Here is a 22,821-nt window from a genome sequence, read left to right on the forward strand (position 1 = left end):
CGAGTATGGCATGCTACGCATTTGAGATAAAGTGTGACAAAACAAACGCCGCCATTGAGATCTAATTTGGCAACCCGTGACTAAGGGATCGCCTGACGTGCAGTGCTGCTCTGCAGTCACAGCTCAACTGTACAATATACCACATTACACATTCCTCTTGTGATGACTCGAATAGATTGCTGGACCAAAACACTATCTGACTCTATAGGCAAGCGCACATCAACAAGCACACAATAGTGCACTCAGAAAGACACTTTCACCAGCCCAACAATGGGAGATGCTATGGGGTATGACAACTTCTTGTGAACAACAAAATGCTGCCTGACAAGCTTTCAAGGGATGGTTGAGCTCTGGCAGATTACAGAGATCTTTATCTTTTCATAAAATGGAGTGCAGCATTTAAGTGCCAATGACTGAGAAGACAATCTGAATTGTAAAGTGTGCCACAGCCATTACATGGAGATGTAGGGCCAGTAATGGTGAGCGTAATAGTGTGATGACAGTTTCACTGCACAGTGACATTCTCCAGGGCATTGTCATCATCCCTGACAGGTAATATGGTCCCACTGGGAATTGCGTATGCCTTACAGTTGGATTTTCTTCTTTCGTAAACACCCATCTTTACTTACAGCTTCATCAAACCCCAGAACTCGCACTGACTTTTCAATATAGCTGCGGGTCTGAGTGAGGTAATTAGATGTTAATGTGAAATAATGGAATCATAGCGGGCTGTTACATAGGGAGAAATGCAGACCTGGGCCATGATCTCGGAGTGAAAAGCACAATTGCTTAAAAATCAAAACATGCTGTCAGCGGCTCACCTAAGCAGCAGAAAATGCCCTGACTTTGGAATACATTACAATGGTAATTGCTCCGACAAAATTACCTTGTCTAAGATGAGCTCGACCAGACATCTGAGACATGCATGTCGATTGGCTCAATTTCATGATCATTGGGAGGCTGAAATCAAGGCCTTTATGTGCAAGAAATTCAACGAGGAAATTGACATAAACATCTCATCTGAGACATTAGGCTGAATGGGAGAGAGCGCTTCATTTTCACGAGGCATTGTCACAAATCTATTTAAGGTGAAGCTGTATTCTCCTGGTGTAAAGTGTCAACTTCATATAGAGATGCTGTGCATCCCTTATTAACTTGATATTCCTGTTTATATATCAGACACGTTGCTCCCTGTCGAGGTGAAATCACCCTTTTTTTGTATACATATAGAACGCCTTTAGTGCAACGTTTACTTTGCACAGCTGGATGTCAGCTTTCTCTTTTCACAGCTGCATTAGAAACCAAAACCTGTGTTTTTTCCTTTTTAAGAGTAACAACAAAGGAGGCTGAACAACAGAGATGACTTAATAAACAAAAACACAGCGTCATTCATGGACTCCACCTTTGATTGTTGGTTGTGTCTCCTTCCGTCTGGGCTTTTCCTCGCACGTATCAGGACAGGGAGCGTTAAAATGTTCCCTGTGTCTGTGATCTGATGAGGATCACCTTCATCCATTTGAAAGGTGATTTCCGAGCAAAATTGTTTCTCCGAACACATGCTGCTTGAGACGAGAGCACATTTTTCCAGCATGTTAACAAACATGTAATTTCCATAAACACGTCCAGTAATTGACAGCTTGATTTGGGCTCTGCCAGGAAAGCTGACAGACACTTCTTGGCTGCTTTAATGCAGACAGCACAGGCTTAAGGCCTCACCAGGCTGTAATGAGCTTCTCAGGGCTTTGTCTGGATTAGACCCCCAAACACAAACAAAATGTCAACCAAATCCCATCCAAGATTCTTCATCTTGTTAGATTATGCCACGTGCTGCAATTTGAAATTAGCTAAAGTTAAAAAAATGATCAAAAATAAGATTTTAACATGAAAAGTTAAGCCATAAGCAGGTTTCTGTAGATATCAGTGAGCTAAAGATGTTTTTCAGGTAGGAAGATTATGCAGGTAAGAGTTTATCTATAACAAAAACATATCATAGCAGGTAAGCATAAAAGATATACATGCTTATGTTAGGTTAGTGTGGTTTATAAGTCATCCAATCATGTAATTTTGTTATGAAGATATAAAAAATATTGTCAAAAACAAATATAAAGGGTGCCAATATGTTACCACTTGAATTACGGCTTACTTTAGGGAACAACAGAAGGCAGATTAGGGATTTTTAATCTAGTTTTTAATATTTTTATGCACGCAATGTTGCACAACACACCTCTTCTCACGCTTTTTGGTTATTTGGTGGGGTCAACATTAAACCCTGTAGGATCTCCAGACTGCTTGAACATCAGCAGCACATTCAGGTCTATTCTCCTCATAAAAAGCTGTGGTCCAAGAGCAGCACAGAGATGATGGTGAGCACAAGAGGAAAAATGGAGTCTGATAAATCTGTATTGAACAGTGTGTGAAGGATGTTAATACATATTAATGGTGACAGGAATATTTGCAAGTGAATACACTGGTAAAGGGGATTAAACATAACTCTCCATAGAAGGGGAGGTATCATCACTCCCATTCTGGCGTGGGACTCGGCCGTATCAGATTCCTCCCCATGCACATTGCCAGCAAACACTAAGCCCTTATCTCTCCACTGGGCCTCTCCGGAGAGTTTACAATTTCTCGCTTCGTTGGAGCCTGAGCTGAGCTTGTTACTGGCACAAAGGCTGAGAGGTGGCCTGGTTGAGAGCACAAAGCCGCCCCCACCTCTGGACAGACACATTTCCCTCAGATAACGGACGACTTGTTGGACAGCGGCACTACACTGTCCCTATACATTAGTATGACAGCCACACATCCTCCGCACACAGGGACTCACAACAAAGTTAAAGTTAAATAAATAACTAAATAAATGTCACTGAAAGCTCCTTATTAATGAGACGTGTCAGAGGTGGTAGAGGGACATGAACTCAGCAGATGTGGTCTCGGTCCCTGGGAGACACTTTACCTTCCCGCCATGGGCGCTATTCTCCGAGGGCATGAGCATCACAGACAACGTCCCATTTGCTACTCTGCTGATTACATTAGGTCCCGAGGGGATTGTTGAGCAGAACACAGGCTTGAAATTTAGGGCAAATGTGCCTTTTAACCACATCAAAATCCATGTTCAGTCATTTTTAGGCAAATGAATCTATTTCAACTCTTCTGGGTAACGTTCATACACATTTTCAGTCCTTTTCCAACCCTTTAAAACCACATGCACTGCTACAAATGTCAAAAGATTTCTTTTTGGAAAAACCCCCCCCCCACAAAAACAAAAAACAAGGTAATGACATCCTGGGTCGATCCTTTTGACAGTTTAAATACTGCACCAATTAATACAAAGTTATCAAAAATAAACTAAACAAGATGTCGTAAAGAAAATTTGCTCAGCTAAAGAAATTTAAAGAAGAAAAAACATATTAACTTGTGAGGAAAAAAACCTTTACAGTAGAACACAAAACAAAAACACATGAAAATAAATAAGTGCTGTTTTCTTGAAATATGTCATCTCTCTTTGAGAACAAGCCTCAGTGACACATGGAAAAAAAGGGAGAAATGGTGAATTATTCATGTGTAACTAAACCAGAAAATATTGCCATCGTCTGAGCATAAAAGTACACTCCAGTTTGCAGCTGATTAATAACCTGGAGATTCAAAGACAAAAAATATTCTGCACATAATCAGCCGATGAGGTAACCCAAATCTCCTCTTACTGATGACATCTCAAGTTCAAATGTTGATACTGTAATTTCACCATTTTTGTTTACAGATACTGATTACGCTGTTACATGCAAACAGAAACCCCCTGAGGTCGAGCGACAGTAAATGGAAGTGTTTACCCTCAACGGGATGCACAGAGACCCTCGAATCCAGTGTGGGTTATAAGACAACGCTAAATGTGTCGATAAGGCTTGGTGTAGCGCATTGCTAAATAAAGAACTGCATGCGGCCTTGCTTCACAGCTGAAGGGACGATGACAGCAGAAAAACTGCAAGTTATTTCACTGTATTCTGCAACACAAGAAAGTGCCAACACAGTTTCAGTAGATTTTACGTTGACAAGTAATATTGGATTGCTGCTTGTCTTACAGTAGGTCTCCCAGTCATGGCAATTTCAGCAGACATGTTGCTGAGACAGCTCCGGCATTGTTTTCTGGGACACAGTGAAATTCTATTTTCAGTTTTACTTGGTGCAGTAATTATCTGCATTGTTGGTGAGAATAAAGAAAATAAAGTGCATGAATATGTGCCGGTCAATTGGATTCTGTCAGTTCAAGCAGAATTGGGTACACAAGCGAGCAGCTTGCCAGCTTGTAATAACGATGGTGTTTGCGTGGAACAATTTCCCCTCTAAAACAGCTCATCAACAGCAGAGAGAGTCTGTCACCCAGGGTACGGAGTGACAAGTCTTCTGCATCTCCGTCTGTTATTAACATGTCTCTTACGACAAGCTCAATTATCTGACACTGCCCGCAATTTCCATTCCTTTTTCTGGCACAATGTAAAGTTCCTCTCCTTCATTTTCGAAGCTGGTCGTTTTGGATCCGGCAAATACTGATATAAGACATGTGTGGGAGGAGGAAGTGAAAACCGAGAGAAAAACATCTGCAAGTCAGAGCAAAGTTGCTGCAGGCTTTGAGGCCTTGATAATTTCGGATATTTGTCATTCAAAAAATGTGAAATATTTTTAATATGGTAAAGTGACTGGCTAGTTTCTATGTAATAGTGACTTTTACATCTTTTCATGTCTTCTTACATCTTAGTTACCTGCCCAGAGAGCAGAAACAAAACCTTTTATAAAGTACAAACTACTGACTGAATTCATTTAACACAGTCAGACAGTGTAAATTTAATGGATACGTTGGAATCATGAATTTAGACGTGGCCGTTTCAGTATTGCTTTGTTTTTAGACTTTAATGATGTGTGTTCTTGTTTACAGCATTTATGTGTTAAAGAACTGCGGACCACCATGTATGGGATTCCTGGAAATTCACCTTCAGGGTGTCAAAATACTGAATGTAGCAAGATGCAGCGCAAGGAGTGAAAGGATATATTTGAAAAGACAGGAAACTGAGTTCACGGTACATACAATATTATGTTACATTATCTTTTTATGGCGATTACAGCATGAATACCAAAATAACTATGTAATGGCACTCGCCAGTCATAAACTGTAAAACCTATATTCTGGACTTTCCCGTGATAGTTTTAACAGTAAGAAGCTGCTGTTGTGGATTAGAGTGGTGACACTGTACAATTATAGCTTAATGGTGTCAAATGTAGCTGTCAGTACCTTACTGTAATTTATCAGACACGTTTCTGAAAACAACCTGTGCGAGAGAATTCTCCAAATATTTAAACAGAAAGTGAATATTGCTGTTTTTATCTCAAAGGCTTTGTGAAATCGGGTGAATCTACTAAATCTTTTCAAAAGTCCTCAGAAGAAAAAAAAGAAATTAAGAAAAAAATTGAAAACTTAAACATCTGCAATTCCGATGGAGAGAACTACCTGCTGATTAATATCACGATACAGGATGGAAAACACCTCTGCAGTCACTAAGTAGATCCTGCGGTGAGATCATTTGTCGACAAACCTGCGAGGAAAGACTTGCGTCTCTGCAGTTGTTTGTTCTGTCCACATTAGTCTTAATGTAACTACTGTTAAAGCACGAAGAAGTTGTCATAATTGTTGATTAGTCCCGATTTCAGACGGCGTTGTAATCAGTAAGCTGTACGTGCGTGATGTCTGTGACCTCCACAGTTTTGATTCCTCCTCTGTCTGTAGTGTAGCTACATATTTAAATGCAGAACAATTTCAAAAGGATTGCACTAATGAAAAATACAAATTAAGTTAAAGGTGCTTTCTAACAGCAAGTCTTGATTAAGTAACTAATGCAGGAGCTTGTTCCGTTTCTGATTCACTTTAATGAACCATTCAAACAGCTTTTTTCTCGGAACTGCCTAATGATTATTTTCAGACTGTACAATCTCGCAATCACTTTGAATAACCCAACTAAAATAGAGGATGAATGCCATTCAAATGACTAACCTCATATTCTTCATATTTTGACACAGAAAGAATATGGGCAGACGTCTTTCACAACCTTTTTTTCCTTAAGATTTTTCCCTTTTGGAAAGCGTCTTCTTCAATCGAAAAAGTTCAAGTCAGATCATAGCGTGTAACTGGGGCCTGTTCTGGAAATGTTATGTTTTAGTGCGGACCCCAAAACGCCTGCCAGAGGTTACCGTACTGCTTCGAAACTAAAAGCTAGACTCTTCCACTCGTATACGGGGGGAAGCGTGTAAAAAAAAAAAAAAGTGAAAATGTTCCACCAAAGTGAAATATCGCTGTAAGTGGGAGTGTCTGGGTTGCTGCGGGGGAACGTTAGAGGAAGTGGTAATGATGACAGCTCTAACTCAGTGCAGGTGCAGTAAAGCATGGCAGGTTGGTCAATTGCCCAGAACCCATTACTTCTCCCTGGAGACCAACCTTGTAATGTGCTAGGTACCTTCTGTAAAGGATTGACCTATTGTCAACAGAGAAATCTCTCAGGTTTTACATAAAGACACAAGAGTACCCCGCAAGGTTATTCAGACAGGTTATGAGTGTATTACGTGTGCGAGTGCGCTGTTTGCAAACATGACATATTATGCAAGAAAATACCCCGAAATAATGGTTTGCTTCATCATTAGACCAGTTAAATGCCTTCTTTGTACAGAGAACAATAGAGCACTAAAAGCTACCGACAGCATGTTCTCTCTTTGTTGCTGGAAAGGTTTAATATTGGCCTGTTGAGCTCTAGGAGACACTTTGCATGTTGCCAGTGAATGTAACATTCATATTGCTCCGCTCTCTCGCTGTGAGTGCCTTTACAGGAGCTCTAAACATTTGTGACTGCGCTGGAGATGGGAATAGGATGACCTTGGGTGTCAGATACATCTCTGTTCCTGTGTCATCTTCAGACAGCCACTGTTTGACCACTATCTACTAGATGCATTCTATCCGACACTTGTAACAATAGTGTAAATGGGACGAAAATTGAGCTCACCTTAAAGGCGGACTTCAGTCCTCTTGAAGGCTGAAAGCCCTGGATGAGCCCAGTGCCCAGTGGCAGCTCAGAGTCCTTGTTTTGCTCCCTGAGACGTGTGTAATCAGAGAGAAAGTCCAGCACAGATTACAGTCTTCAATCAGTCAGTGAGGAAAATGATATGTACATCATTGTCTCTGCCGCACATCCCAGGCACTGTCAGCCTGCATGCATATTACCTGTGTCAAAGCTGCCAGGGACATGACGAGAGAAACTGAGAGCCATCACAGAGCCGCCACTCAGGGGGGGTGTCTGGTCTCTGAGCGCAGCAGCCAGATTCAGTCTCCATGGGGACTCTGCTCTGACCTCTGGGATGTTGTTGACACCATTTAATGTACATTTTCAGATACAAAACGTCTCCTTTCATGTCGGAAATTGTTTTCAATGGTCCGGAGGCCAGCTCTTGTCACAGAAAGAAAATACTCAGCGCACACTCGCAGTGTTTCTTTTTCTGTCTTTTTTTCCCTCCCCTCGACTCGGGAAAGTTGAAGCTGTTTGACCTTGAGGTTCACAATAAAGAGAGTTATTTCATACAGAGTGAAAACTATATGACTGCTGTGAGGAAAGGCTAAAAATTATCCCTGCTAATCTTCTCATAGATCTCTAACGTTATCTTATGCAATTGTCTCCACACTAAAAACAGACTCATACTGTGTATGAGTACAAAGAATGGCATAATGTGGGAAATTTCAAATGGAGGTCTTGCATTGTTGTTGATTCAATTTTCTCAGCTGGATTTGCAAAAAAAACCCACCCAAAAACATACATTGAATAAATGCAAAACGGCAGGAGAGCGAAATTTCACAATAAAGATAGCAAAGACAGATCTGATCTGAACTCCACCCTCTTGAAACAGAACATAGCAGACCATAATTTTCCCGAGACAAGAGTGTTAAATTTGTCGCTGTGAAGGGCACCTCTGCATAGGAGGATGATGGAAGACGATTTGCAGCTACACGCACACACCTTACTCTTCTACTGGCTGTACATCTATAATGTTATTATCAATAATGACCAAAAAACACACGCATACGCGCGCAAACAAAATCAAATCCACAAGCATGCAACTACTAGTCTTGGCCACCAGGTTTACATAATAGCCCCCCTGTCCCACGCCAGGTATCTGTTCACCTTGACAAGTCCAGACCTTAAAGCAATGTCAGCACAAGCACTTTCTAGCTCGACGATTCTGTTTGTCTCTTCTGGTCCTGCTGGGGCTCTGGAGGGAGGTCACCAAATAGTCTCTGAAGTAAAAAAAAAAGGCACTGACCTTCTGCTAAATTGGCCACATTCAGAAGACAGCGAATATCAGGTTATTGAGTTGATCCATGCTGTGTTTCCTTGCCTGGGGAAAATGATCTGCACTATTGTCTGCCTTCTGCAGTTGATCAAGGGCAAGAATGTGTCAGGAATGTTGAAACGGGAGGCACTTTTAAAAAAACACATACTTTCAAATGTCCTCCTAATGGTTAAAGAGAAAAACAACATAAGTACATAAGTACCCCGCTGTAAACAAAATATTAAGCGGCATGGTAAGTGCTTTTCACTTATGAAGAGGCTTGCAGCTCATATCTAAGCAAAAATTAGATAAAGGCTTTATGCTTTAAATTCTGTGAAATGTTTTGAGGGGGGGGGGGGCACATTGTAAATGAATGCAGCTGCACAACCCCAACAATTCATTGCACTGTACTTTCAAGTTGTTGATTCCTTGAGAAAGGCAAATAATAGTCATTCTGCAAAATTGCAGGCCTATCCTTCAACAACTGGGGAAAACAGTTAAAATTGGGCACGGATAGGGAAGAAGCAGCCCTCTCGCTGAAGTATTTCGTATATTTGGGACAGCATAATGAAATAAGTCATTTCTGCCAACAGTTCACATTACCTCCCAATGGTTAAGAACCATAATCCCAATATCATTTTGAATTCTATCACACATACAGTTGGAAATGTTATTGCATGATTACAGTGTTCCTTTCCCTCTGCACAGTTATTGTATTTATGCATTTTGCACATGAATTGGAAGAGAAGTTGAGCACCATGTACAATTACACCGCTGTTCAAAAACAGAGTTAGAAGAACCAAATCTATTTGGTACAATGGAGGCGTACAAGCAACTTGTAGTGTAAGCGCTGCTTGAAATGATACCTGTCTATCACAAAAACACAACACAGAAGTCATATGATGGAAATCTCTTTGCTTCTGCTCTCCAAAGCAGGACACAGGATGAATTCTGATTCATTGTTGTTCTGCGAAAATGTGCTCCACGTAGTCTTCAAACGGCATCGCTTACAATTTGCAACTAAGTGCGTGCTGCGAAGACATCACCTGATCAAATCTAAGCCTTGCATGTAGCTGTGGCTCTTTTCTTTTTTTAAAAATGTAAGATGTATCTCAAAATTCATTAACTGGACTGCCGAAAGCTCTTGTCGTTATTATATACTGCGGGGTGATGTTGACATAAGCGTCTCAGAACACAAAAAGAGGAGCTTGAACAAAGTTCGCCTCAAATCTAGGTGGCTAGTTGAAAAGTGAGTGTGGATAGTGTCACGCTTAGCAGCCACCCGATCTCTCTTTCCTCCCTTTAACCTGCCGAGCTGCCACGGAGGATCGCCCACTGATGGCACCTTTTATCTGCCACGGCCAGAAGAACCGCGGCTCTTCCTGTTACGAGGCAGTGGCACTTTGTCAAGCAAGACTAAGTTATCCTGGGGTCTGATACTGGTCTAGGAGTATGATTTGCATCATAAAAGCTTAAAGCAGATGACACAAAACCAGTGGTATGCAATATTAAGCTGCACAGACCTAAAAAAAAAAAACTAAAAGAAAATACCTTAAAGCACCTGAATTTTTCTCAAATCTGCAACAATTCACAACTGGAAAAACCACGATACTCGGCGCTGATCGTCCCTGAGGTCTGTGCATCACAGATTTCATTCCTGCAGGGGAGCAAAGATTATTACAATATTCAGATTACCGAGCAGAGGAAATTAATTGGACTAATTAACATACACGTAAATGATGATACCGTTAACACATTTCATTAACTCTAACTGTCATTCTATGTTCCTGGTGCACTTGGTATTGCATTACAATGAATTGGATTCATTAAATTATGCAAATGAAAGGAACGACAAAATGAACGAGTCCTTTTGAACATTATGGACCACATTTTCAAACTCAAATTGACTAAGAGTCAAAAAGCATGTGCTTTCCACTCAGATTTACCAGATAAAGCTTTTCATAGACTACCACTTTAATTATGTTCACAGGCACTAAAACCAGGTAGGCTATAATATGTAACCAACTCCCTGATTCTGCAGACTTGAGTCTAATGTTATAGAACAAAATAGAAACACTACCGAATTAGCAAAATGTCCCATTTAGTGGACGAGTTAAAGATAGTGATGCGGCACGTGTCAGATCCGAGGTTAATCAAAATATTAATAAATTAGCGTCAGGAAATGGCGTGCACATTTTGAAGTCGGAGGCAGAGCAGCTGTTACGTCTCGTGCCTCTCTGCAGGGTTTGTTCAAAGTCACGAGACAGCAGTTGGTTCTCCAGCAGCAGAATATGTTCCTGACATTTCTGTGTGACATTAACTTGCGGTTAATTGTGGGGTCTGCACTTCTCATTGGCCTCGGTGACTTCTGTCTTCATCTTAGCTGCAGCTACACGGGGAAGGTCAAGGGGTCAAACGTACCTCCCGTCCTCATCCCTTGGCTGTAGTGACATCTACTGGACTACTAACCCACAGTATGCGCTTTGCAAAGAGCTGATGCGTCTTTGGGGGAAAAGAAAAAAAAAATCAAACTGGTCTCACGTTTAGTCGTTTTAGTATGAAATATCAAACTGCCCTCAGACAGCAGACATGGTACAACCAAGATACATTAAAAAAAAAAATGAAGAAATCAAAAAATAAAGAGCATTCAAGTATAACAGAAACATTTATATTGATGCTATATTGACATATTTATACAGAAGACTGGAGTGAGGATAAACCTTCAGTGTTTAGCACAGAATATGAAGATTCTTCTTCATGCGTTTCTTGCTATTTGACTCAGATGGCATTTTAATCTCTCTTGAAGAGGAAGGTCTCAAAATAGGGGAAAAAACTAAAGAATAAATATGAAACAAGTAAATTTAATATTCAGTGTGTATGTGTATTCAATTTAATAGTTAAGCAGTTTGGGAGGTGGCAGTAGAAGAAAGAAATAAGAGACATAAATGGATAACCCACTACAGGGGAATGTAACATGCAGATAAAGAAATACAACACGAGAAGAAAAAAAAAAAAAAAAGCAATGCACATTTACTGACAGTGGGTATAACAGACAGTTTGCTGGGAAACATACAAAATATTTTTATACAAAATCTGAACAAGATTAAAGTGTTGAGAGCAGTGACGTTTAAAAGAGTACCACTTTTTAGTAATACAGACATTTTTCAAGTGCGCGATAGGACCGATAGAGCCAGATCCTGGTGAAAACTTCCTAACATGAACAGGTGGGTGCTATGAAAAGAGAAATTATAATATAAAGCACAGCTGACATGATAGGATCAAATAGGTAACATGATGACAGCTTCATTGGCCTCAGCTTTTCCGTCCATCAAAAAAAAAAACAAATGTTCCCACAACATCCCGCTATGGCCCGAGAAGCTACAGGGGTAATTTACCTTTACTTACATCACACAGTCACGAGTCACCCTGAGTTTGGTTTTCAATTTGGCAATTACCTCCAGAAAAATGGCTTTTTTTTCTTAATATTACAACATATTTTCATTTGGAAATCCTCCAAAAAGGATTTTTTTTTTCTTTTTTCTACAAACCCCCCCAAAAAACACATGAATTACATATAATGGAGCCATTTGAAATGTTCTGAACCTTCAATGGCGCAAACGCGTCGTTTATGTAAAGCCCAATATAAACAGCTCTTCAGTCAAAATATTTCATATGCAAATAATGTATATCATATCAAGAGTAAATGTTAAGAGGAATTAAAATACAAAAAAATTTGATTGTTTTTCCATTTTCACCTGCAAAATGTAGCAGGCTTGAGCAAACTCATTAAAAAGGGAGGAAGGAGGGCTTTGCAAGCAGACTGGAAGGAAACAAGAATGCATAATAAGATAACATATTTTTAAAAACTTAACAGTTAATAAATACTGCAGTTGATTGTATGCAGTATAAAGGTCTGGGTCTACATATATGGGGGGGGGGGGGGGGGGGGGGGGGGGGGGGGGGGGGGGGGGGGGGGGGGGGGGGGGGGGGGGGGGGGGGGGGGGGGGGGGGGGGGGGGGGGGGGGGGGGGGGGGGGGGGGGGGGGGGGGGTTGCCCACTTTATGAGAAAAATACATATCAAAATACACCATCAACAAAAGGTGAGGAGAAAAGAGACTGCTCAACTTACCAATCATTTTCATGAAAATCACATTATTAACAAATAAGTAAATTTTAAAAGAAAGTGGAATCCTACATTTTTCAACTACACAGTATTGTACAAAATAAGGCATTTCCTTGTGTGTTTACTGCAATGTCTTTTTCCACCTTTGCTTGTTTTCTCTCAGTATGCGCTGAGGATGGACACGGACTGACTATTTCTGTGTTAAAATATATATATTTATATATTTATAATTTTAGTTTTTTCCTTCAAAACGTGAATAAAAATGCAGGTAGGAGTATACAGTATGAGGGAGGTCGCAGAAGTTCATAAGCGGAGTGTAAATCACTCCATGACTTCGCTGGCCGCTACTGTGGTGACGAGCTGGAGTGGGATCTCTGCGTTGGCTAGGATGTCCTGGGCGTTGCTGGAGCCCTGCTGGATGTTGGTGAGGATGAGGGTGGTGCCTGCCGTGGTGATGATACTGTCTGAGGACCCTGCGGATTCCATCGAGGCCACCACGGCGCTGCCAGAGTTCACGCCTTTTTTGTTCTGATGAGTTTTAATGTGCTTCGCCAGGTGGTCGCTCCGCATGAAGCGCTTGGAACATTCTGGGCAGACAAACTTCTTCTCTCCTGCCAGAGAGAGAGAGAGGAAACAGTTTCAAAGATAGTTTGATGCTGAATTCATTTGGAGAGGGTTAAGCATGTCGTCTATCACCAGATCACAAGAAGTTAAAAAAAAAGTGCCAAGCAAAGTTCAAATTGATTGATCCATGAATAGATGGAACACACAAAAATAACAAAAGGCAGAACTGCCAGCGACATGCACATTCTTAATAGTTTTATTGTGTGCTGTTACTGAACGCTGTATGACCTGGGTCCAATGTTTAATCTGAATTAGTTTCCTAAAGCCAGTCTGTCACTGACAGAAATGACAAATTGACGCTATACAGCTGATTACAATTATTACCAATTAGAAGCCTACAATCATCGAACATCCTCTTGAAATGTTAACTGTGAATGCTAACTGTTCATATCCTGCAGCTGACAGCGTAATAAAAGGCTACTTTAGCCCGTGTTGTCAGAGGCCTCGCTCTGCCAGCGATATGCAAAGATAACAGTATGACCAAGTGGTGATATCGCTATCAAAGGTCTGTCCTGCCATTAACGTTGTGGCAGTAGATTTATCTGGAATTCTCATACATACACTCATACTTCCTGCATTTCATGAATCATGACTAAAAATCAAAACAATAAACATTCAGCTCACTATTGTTGTAAAGTTTCACTGTTGTTAACAGATCCTTCAACTGCAGGACAAACTGTTTAAAGCACATTTTAAGATTCCCTCTAAGCCAGTGAATCTAGCTATGTGTGTTTTTCTCACAATGGTCTTCAATCCTAACCTGACATTTTAAATCCAGAGGGGGACAAACGCTGTTATTTCTTAGGTGACTCACGCTTTGCAGGGCACAAATTAACACATTTTACTGATTTTATGGATGTTTTCCTGATGTGCAAACATCAAGGGAGCAAAAAAAAGGGCACCTGTGTGTGTTCTCCTGTGCCTCTGCAGCTCATCGCTGCGTGTGAACCTCTTCCCACAGAACATCCAGCTGCAAACAAAAGGTCGCTCCCCTGAATGCCAGCGCAGGTGTGCTCGCAGGTGCGATGTCTTTCCGTATACTTTCCCACAGCCCGCGATGTGGCAGATGTGCTGCTTCTTTTTCCCCATGCTAGATCCTCTGCGAAACACAGGCACTGACATTAAAGATACTGATACATAGATGAGAGAAACAAAAGAAACAAAGGTCAAGATTACTCACCTGCCACCCGACTCTCTGCAATTAGGGCAGGTACATGCCACTCTGCGCAGCCTCTTGCCCTCTTGGCCAAGCTGATCCTCCTCATCCACCAGTCTGACTCGGAGGTGGGACAGATCGCTCGTGTTCAGGGTAGAATCAGTGCTAAGTTGCCATTCTCCAGAGTCTGGCTCTTCCTTGATCTGAATATCTAAAAATTAATATTAACAGTCTTCAGTTATAACTGGCCAAAAAGCCTGAACAGTGAGAGCTGCTTTGTAACTGTGTGTGATTGACAGCAAGGCAGCAGACTTAATGTATCAGTGAGAATTCTGATGACTAATTAAGCGTACCCTGTGGACTTTTTGGCCCACATGAGTGACAGAAAATGGGTGGATGGACTTTGCTACAATCAGAAATTTCATCACAATGTTATGACAGCAATAATTACATATAAAGTTGAAACACAAAGACGTTTTGAGGACGTAAACAATGAGTGTTGATGAGACTAAGCAGACTACGTTCACTGGCCACTTTATTAGGTCCACCTGTTTAACTGCTCTTTAATGGAAACACATGGGGGCAAATCAGTGCATTTAGGCATGCAGACCGCCTTGTATTAAAAGTTCAGGCTGCTGCTGCTGGTGTAATGGTGTGGGCCATATTTTCTTGGCACACTTTGGGCCACGTTGTACCAACTGAGCATTGTTTAAACAACACACCCTACAGGAGGATTTTTGCTGACTATGTCCAGGATAATTTGCTAATCTCAAACCGGTTTCTTGAACATGACAATGAGCTCTTGGTACTCAAATGTCCTACACAAGTCACCAGATCTCAGCCCAATACAGCACCTCTGGGAATGGAAAATTCACATTATGATGTGAAATCTGCCGAAACTGTTGGATGCTATCATGTCAATATGGACCAGAGCGGTCATTGGAGAAAACGCACTGGTGTAATTGTTTAATGTTATTCCTGTGTCCCCATAAACACGACGATGTTTCACGTGCACAACTTTAGGATCTTGAAACAAAAGCATCTAAATGGAATCCAGCCATTACCAACGTTGATATTTCCAAGTGTGCTTTTAAACAACAACACATAATCTAAAAGTTACATGGATTATTATATAAATATATTATGAATAAATAAGTAAAACAAATACAAAGACGTCACTGGATTGTCTACTCCGAGCACCAAGAACAAATTCCACTGACCTTCATTGCATTAGTATAATTAGTAATTGAATACATTATAGCAATTTACAAGTAATTTGCACATGAAAGACCTTTCTGGAAGCCACTAAACGGGCTAGATTTAAAAGTAAATATGCAAGAAACTTAAAGAGAATTAGAATATAATTATGGGATGTAAAATAATGAAAGAGCATTTTGACTTTAAAACCTTTAAATAGAGCCCCGGACAGTCTACCATGTGTTTTAAGTTCCATTGCTGATTAGACCTTTACTCGTAGGTGGGTTCGACTACATTAAAAATGGTCAGAGAGCAAAAAAGTTCACGCACTAATAACAACAGCAAAGGTCTAATTTGTCCCACTCTGAAAAGATGCATTTAAGCTAACATAAAAAGGAGATAAATACCAATAAGGTACATGTACAGATGCCACAAAAGGACAAATTGGTCAAAATTTTTCTTCTCCCGAGTGTATTGAGACAATATGAAGAGCTACTATACCTGCAGGGTGATCGGTGTCTCCTTCCTGCTGGGCCACTGAATTGACTGTGACTGTCTGCAGGTTGGGGATCTGTCCTGTGCTGATGTTACCCAGGGACAGGGTCTGGACTGGAGCAAGAGTTATCTGCTGGGGCGGTGTGGTGGGCAGCTGGAGATTCTGGAGGTTCTGCACTCCTTGCACTTGAAAGGTCTGCCACTGTATCTGACCTGATGGCGTAACTGTCTGAGCTTGGATGATGAAGGTTCCCGGGTTGATCAGTTGCACATTTTGCAGACTCTGCCCACCTGCCGCCACTGACTGCACCACCTGTCCGTTGGTGGTCTGAACAGGAACCTGCTGCAGCTGGATGATTGGCTGAGCTGATGACGCATGGACATTTAGCTCCTGATTTTGCTGGACGAAGCCTTCTTGGAGACCAGAACTTGGGTTGGCTTGCTCCGTAGCCACTGATGGTAATGAAGTGTTCTGGGTTAGCAGACCTGCTTCGCTTGCTGTAATGTGTAGAGAGGAAGACGTTGGCACAAATATCTCAGGATTTGCATTCGAGTCATTTACTGGTAGTGTCTGTGAGAGGTGGTCATCTGTCTTAGCCAGACTCTCAGAGCCATCCACAGGCTGACTTGCCATAATTAGCTGGCCATCAGCAGTGACCCCTGTTGCTATAGTTTGAGCACCAGACAAGCCAAGGGAGTCCAAGTCTACGCTGTTAACAGGAACAAAGGTAATGTTCCCGGGCAAACCCACAGGCACATTAGTAACAACCTGGCCCTGGTTGTTGAAGGTGGAGCTGCCAATAGAAACCCCCTGGATCTGCTGGATGTTAGCAGTCTGTGAAATGAGGTTCTGGTTGTTGTTAAGGATGTTTGCAGTTGATGTCACACTGAGACTCTGGCTACCATCAGGCAAGATCTGAATGTGTCCCGTAGCATCCTGAGTCAGGGTTGGTCCTTCCACACTGGCCGTGGAGAAGCTCAGCTGTCCATCTGCTGTTTGAATCTGAGGAATTACTTGGTACTGAATGTTAGGCACTGAATTGGCAGAGGAGTCGTCCGTTCCTGACGTCACAAAGATTGGCTGACCCTGTAAGTTCTGGATAGGAAGAACATACTGCCCATTTGACGTTAATATCCCTTGACTTTGGATCTGTACTATTCCAGACTCATCTTTTGCTGCTGTTGTGGGGGTTAACACCTCCCATTTCTCTGTCCCAGTAAGCTGCGTAGATGGATCTGAGATCTGAGAAAGAAAACAAATCACATAAAATAAAACACATTTAAAAAGTAGATTCAGAACTCTAGTTATATTCATCTTTTAAGGTACAGAGATGACTGCGTGAAAATAAAAACCTGCATTTGCTAAATGACCAAAATTCTTTTGTTTGGCTGAAATTTAGAGGTCTGTCTGCCATTCCTATTCATGCTAATGTAACTAAGCTGATTCCTTTTGTCTTTTATTAGCACTGTAGCATTGACTCCAATAATAGATGATATACTGGCATCTAACTATTGCTTTTCTAGTCTTAGTGACCACTCAAAGCTCTCTACATTCATACAACACTTCAAGCACTTTATTTCCCTCACATCCACTGCCAATTTAGAATCACTGATTACCTAACAAGACTGAAGCTGACACATGTGTAGGAAACCCACACAGGCACAGGGAGAACACGCAAACGCCACAGCTGACTAGGAGAGTCGAACCACAAACCCCGAAGATGCAAGCGCTAGTCAATCTACCCAATGTTATCAGCGTCCTGCATCGATGCTATATGGACAACACACCTAACTAGGGATGGGTATCGAAACCCGGTTCTTGTTGAGAACCGGTTCCCACTGTTTCAATTCCTTGGAATTGTTTGCCATTTTTGCAAACGATTCCCTTATCGATTCCAGTCGCCCCGAATGACGTCACCACGTTGCGGAGCGTCATTTACCTGGCAGGAAACACGGCGCTAAGCGGCTCAAACGCTCAAAAGTTTGGTTATACTTTACGAGAACGGATGACAACAGGGCAACTTGCAATACTTGCAAAGTAGATATTTCATTTAAGGGAGGAAACACTACGAATATGCAAAAGCATTTGCTCACAAAACACGCGATGACCTTAAATGAATGTCGTGTTTTTAATTCCGCTCCGGACTCGTGAATCTCAACCCAGCAGCAGCGGTAACGTTTGCACGTCCTCTCCCGTTAATGCGGCAGGTAAATAATCAACTAACAGTGCATATTATGTTAGGCGATCTGCCTTATTACAAAACCTGCCATTACTGTGCATTTAGGTGACCATGATGAGAGAGACAGACTGGCTGGCTCAGATGCTGGCAGTTCTCGCTGCAGTCTACCGGTAGCGTCTCCTTTCAGGCCAGGATAGACGAATGTCACCGAGCAGTGTCTAAGTTTGTGGTAAAAGGCTTGCACCCATTTGCCACAGCAGATGCCCCCGATTTCACTTTGGTAAGTGAATGTGTTTAATTGTAGGCAGGGACATTACTGGATATTCTTGTGTAATTGCTACAGAATAATTTATGTTAAACTTTGTTATTGCTACAGGAAGAATATTTATTTTATTATTTTACATTTACATTTTTTTCCTGGGGACCCTGTGACACCCCATTGAAGAGCCGTAGGCTGTGGATCTCTTAAGATCTCACTGTTGGGTTTGTAAGGCCATGTTACTCCTAAATTTCTATCTTGTTCAAAGAGAAGATATAAAACAAAGTTCTAAGCTAATCGACCTTAGTGTTCTCCTTTTTTAAAAAGAAGAATCGATAAGAGAATCAATAAAGAATCGAATCATTAAACAGAATCGAAAATGGAATCGGAATCGTTAAAATCTTATCAATACCCATCCCTACACCTAACTGTACTTGGTTGTGTTATTTCATTGTTTGATCCACGCCATGTTTTTCCACTACAGTTCAATTGAGTGAATGGGCATGTCGCTGTTTGTGTTGACTGCATCAAACATCTCTTATATGAGATTTTCTCATCCGAGCTGTAACGAGCTGAGGTTCTATTTATAATAAATTGTCTCTGCTGGATTTGTTTTTAAAGTGAATGCATGGAATTGGTGCACGCCTTGCTTCAAGCAGACATGGCTGATTCTCAGCAGTGTTTTGGTCACATTTGTTTTTAATAAAAGAAATATTGAGCAATACTATGCATAATACATCAATAACCTCGGACCAGCTAGAAACAGAAACTGAACATAGCGAAACAACTTTCTCTTATGAAAATATGAAAACCAAAAACTGCAAACTTACTTCACAGACACAAATTTCAGAGCTCATACTGATATCATCAAAGAATAAATGAAATTGAGCAACAAAAATACATGCAGGCTTGTATGAAATGTCTATTTCAGTTAAGTCTTCAGTACTGACCTAACAAAACAAGAACCTGAAATCCTCACCGAGTGATGGAAGTAAATTAAACAGACATTTACAGAAAAAAATAACACTAAAGCTTATTAAAACTAATGTATATCAGCTCATCTTAAGGTGTTGGAGAGCTTTTTCTCTGATTGATTGATGTTGAAGTTTCATTAACAACAGATTAAAGTGTAAAACAACAGGCTAAGATGAGAGACTGAAAACTACATTGAAAAATGGACGGCCTGTCTTTATCCCGTTGTAAAACAGAAGCTATAGTCAACCTTAGTTTAACACAGGAATAGTTTAAAAAAACAAAAAACAAACCTTGTTTCCTAAACACTTTAACTTGACCTTGGGCTGTGAAGGTGAATTTGCAATGACTTACAAAAAGACAACCATTATGCTAAATGTGATCAAACTACCCTTACATTAGGCTACAGTAACAGGAGAGGTATTAAAATAGCATTTTAGATAATCTGCCACTGCTCGAGCTCATTTATGAATTAAAAATATTATCTAACTAAATACATCTCATGTTCCTTTATTTGCCATGTTGATCAATTGTTTTAATAAATGTGCAGATGTTGCCAGTGTATCTTATGTTTAAAATTATTAAGCAGATAATTATTTTGCCATTTTATACACCAAACCAACATCTTCTTCCCCAGTACCAGTTCTTATATCAAAACTCAGGAATCGTGGAATTTATTTTTCAGCTTGGAAAAATAACAAAAAGGCATGAAATGGAATAAAAACTGAGTTAGCATTAGTATAACTGATGGCTTACATGGAGCAGGAAAAAGAGATTGACTCTGCTCATCAAGGTAATGATAAGTAAAATCCTGATGTTGAATTCTCCCATGATGAATATGGGAATAAGATGTTTTTGTATTATTAACTTTGCGAATAAAAGACATTGACACAGAATTGGTATCAGTTTCCTCTGTCTGACTGTGTACATTGCAATATTATACTATAGACTATGAACCTGCCATGATATATCAGTGAGCCATGGGTAAAATGGGTACAAATCCTTTTCAGGAATCAGGAAGGGCATAGGTCTAAACCAAACCAAAACAAATCCCTGTCAAATAAAACAAGTGGCGTGACCCATTGTGAATTAGGGAGTATTTAGTTTACTTAATTCAGTTTATAACTACAAATACGTCAAACAAATGTCTGTTTATTGATTCAAAGCTGGACTTTGAAGCAAATGGTGGAGCTGTTTGTAAAAAAGGGCACCAGAGCCTGTCATGCTTGCTCACTTCCACAACGATTAAACCATAATTTGATTGTGCTTTTATTGGCTCTGTTTTAGCCCCTACCCTGATGCTATGGTTTGGACATTGAGTCGTAAAGAACTCAAACTGTTAAATGGTCTAAGAGCCTGATTGGTGAGCCACAGCTGAACCCAACATCCCAGTACACACGATGGTTACGCTGGTTGGTTGGTTTAGTTTTACTCAACGACTTGCACCCTTTGCATATTGTGTTTCAGTTTCCTCCTTCTAGACGAAGGTTTCAGGCCTAAAGAGCAGCTTTGTTCCGGCAGCTATTAGTCACATAAACAAATCATAGCTTTGATACAAATTTTCCCCCCTAATCTTTTCTACGATTATCTGTTGTGTGTATTGAAAATACACATGTAGGGATGGGTAACTGACTACTGCCGACCAAATCTACCTAAGAGGACAAATGAAGTAACCCGAACCTGCTTATTTACTGTCCAACCAACAGTTTTGCTCAGGTGTGACCAAAACCTTTCCTTCTGCTAAAATAGAATCAGATATAGCATTGGTGCTGGCTCACTACATCAGACAGTACTGCTGTCCACCTCTGAATATAGTGACCCAACCTCAGTGTAGGTTGGGTCAGCATGTCTAGCAGGTCGAAGGGTGATGACCAAGTCTCTGGCTCAAAAGGGGCAGGTTTAAAAGGAATAAAGTGTGTGGACATCAGTCTGAACCGCACAGAAAATGTGACTGATGCTAAGAAGTGAATGTACTGGTTAAATGGCTGTCTTGTTCAGTGCCCCTCAGACAAAACCGTGGACACCACCTAAACAATAAGGCTTGGGTCTGAATGGAGTCTGTCCCATCAAATCTAGCGAAGGAGGCGGGATTTGTAAGCAGCTTGGGAGGAAGTGTTGCTTGAGAAGTTCAAATCAGGGTACAATAATAACCCCCACCTGGTTTCAAATATGTAACGCAAACTCTCTTGTTACTAAAACCGCAGGCAAGACCTATGACGAGAACCACGATACAGTAGAAAAATCTTACCTGATTGCCCCTGCCTTCCTCCTGCTGCAAAAAGTCGCTCTTACTGCTGTCCACGTCTAAGGCAGCCATATCATCCGCTTTCATTGGCTGTTCTGGGGCTGTGAAGTGAAAAACATTTACTGTGGGAACAGCCGAAGCTAACGTTAGCTAAACAAACCTGTGACTCACACCCACGTTAAAGTACAGTTAGCCACTAAACCGACAACTACATCCGCTGTTACTAATATCACAAACCTCCATTTAACGGGGCTGTAGCACTGATTAGTTAAATGAAGGCTAAACAGTGATGTGTCCTACACAAGCTAATCTAGACAGCTAAGCTATCGAGCCCTGCGTTAGCCGCTGCTGCCAACTTAGCCGGCGATGATTAGCACTATCACCATCGAGAATCCCCACTAGCCTGCTAGCGAGCTAATTTAGCCAGAGGAACCCGAGATAGCTCGTTAGCATACGTGGGTGCAAAATAATGGATATTACGTACCAGTCATTGCGTGACTTGTCCTAAAACGGAGAGTCTTGATAGTCACAAGCCACCGGACATGATCAAGAGATTACACTGATTGTATACGCGTGGAAATTAGTGATAAGTGTCTGATTTTTTTCTATTTTGATTGACGGGCGGTAGGTAACACAAAGGGTGGGGCCTCCGCTGTTGACTGGGAGCATTTGCGTCACATACAGGAAATCCCGCCGTTCCACATAAAATGATTGGCTGCTGGTTTGTTTTACCTTGTTATTATTTGTCAGCCGACACGTCAGTCATCCTTTGTTGGCTTCTTTTCCTGTTTGGTATGCATTTTCAGCTGGACTGTGTTGGTGGCACTGAGGGTTGTATTTACATTGTTGTTAGCAGTGAACGAACCCTGTTTTAGTCCAAAGCATGGCAGTCACGCTCTCTGTATGATCCTAACTATAGTTCAAGAGCTCTGTCTGCCACCTACAGCTGTTCTCCACCAGATCATCTGTTCATCAGTGATCAATAGTGAGTATCCTTTACTATAAGTACTGTGAGTAGTAGGCAAAAATATCTCAAAAAAGCAACACACCATGCCGCAATCTAAACAAAGTAATTGACATCTATGCAAAGCCTAAGACTTTGCGACTCTTGAGAACCACGGTTACAACCACTATCCACAAACTCAGAAACCTTGGAACAGTGGTGAACCTTTCCAGGAAATTACTCTAAAATCGCATTGGTGACTCATACAGGAG

General features: G+C 41.2%; 1 protein-coding gene across 1 annotated transcript; it reads right to left on the reverse strand.

Annotated features, from left to right (window-relative positions):
* Positions 1 to 12,433: 12,433 nt before the first annotated feature.
* Positions 12,434 to 22,285, reverse strand: sp3a (sp3a transcription factor). Its single transcript, XM_005921489.2, has 6 exons — positions 22,091 to 22,285; positions 21,610 to 21,707; positions 15,957 to 17,193; positions 14,283 to 14,469; positions 14,005 to 14,201; positions 12,434 to 13,089 (listed from the first exon to the last, which is right to left on the reverse strand). The coding sequence occupies exons 1-6, from the start codon at positions 22,095 to 22,097 to the stop codon at positions 12,800 to 12,802; spliced, it is 2,016 nt and encodes a 671-aa protein (XP_005921551.1). The 5' UTR covers positions 22,098 to 22,285; the 3' UTR covers positions 12,434 to 12,799.
* Positions 22,286 to 22,821: the final 536 nt, after the last annotated feature.

Source organism: Haplochromis burtoni, unplaced genomic scaffold, assembly GCF_018398535.1.
Source record: "Haplochromis burtoni strain Fernald_Lab_line unplaced genomic scaffold, NCSU_Asbu1 Contig_48, whole genome shotgun sequence".
NCBI classification, from domain to species: domain Eukaryota; kingdom Metazoa; phylum Chordata; class Actinopteri; order Cichliformes; family Cichlidae; genus Haplochromis; species Haplochromis burtoni.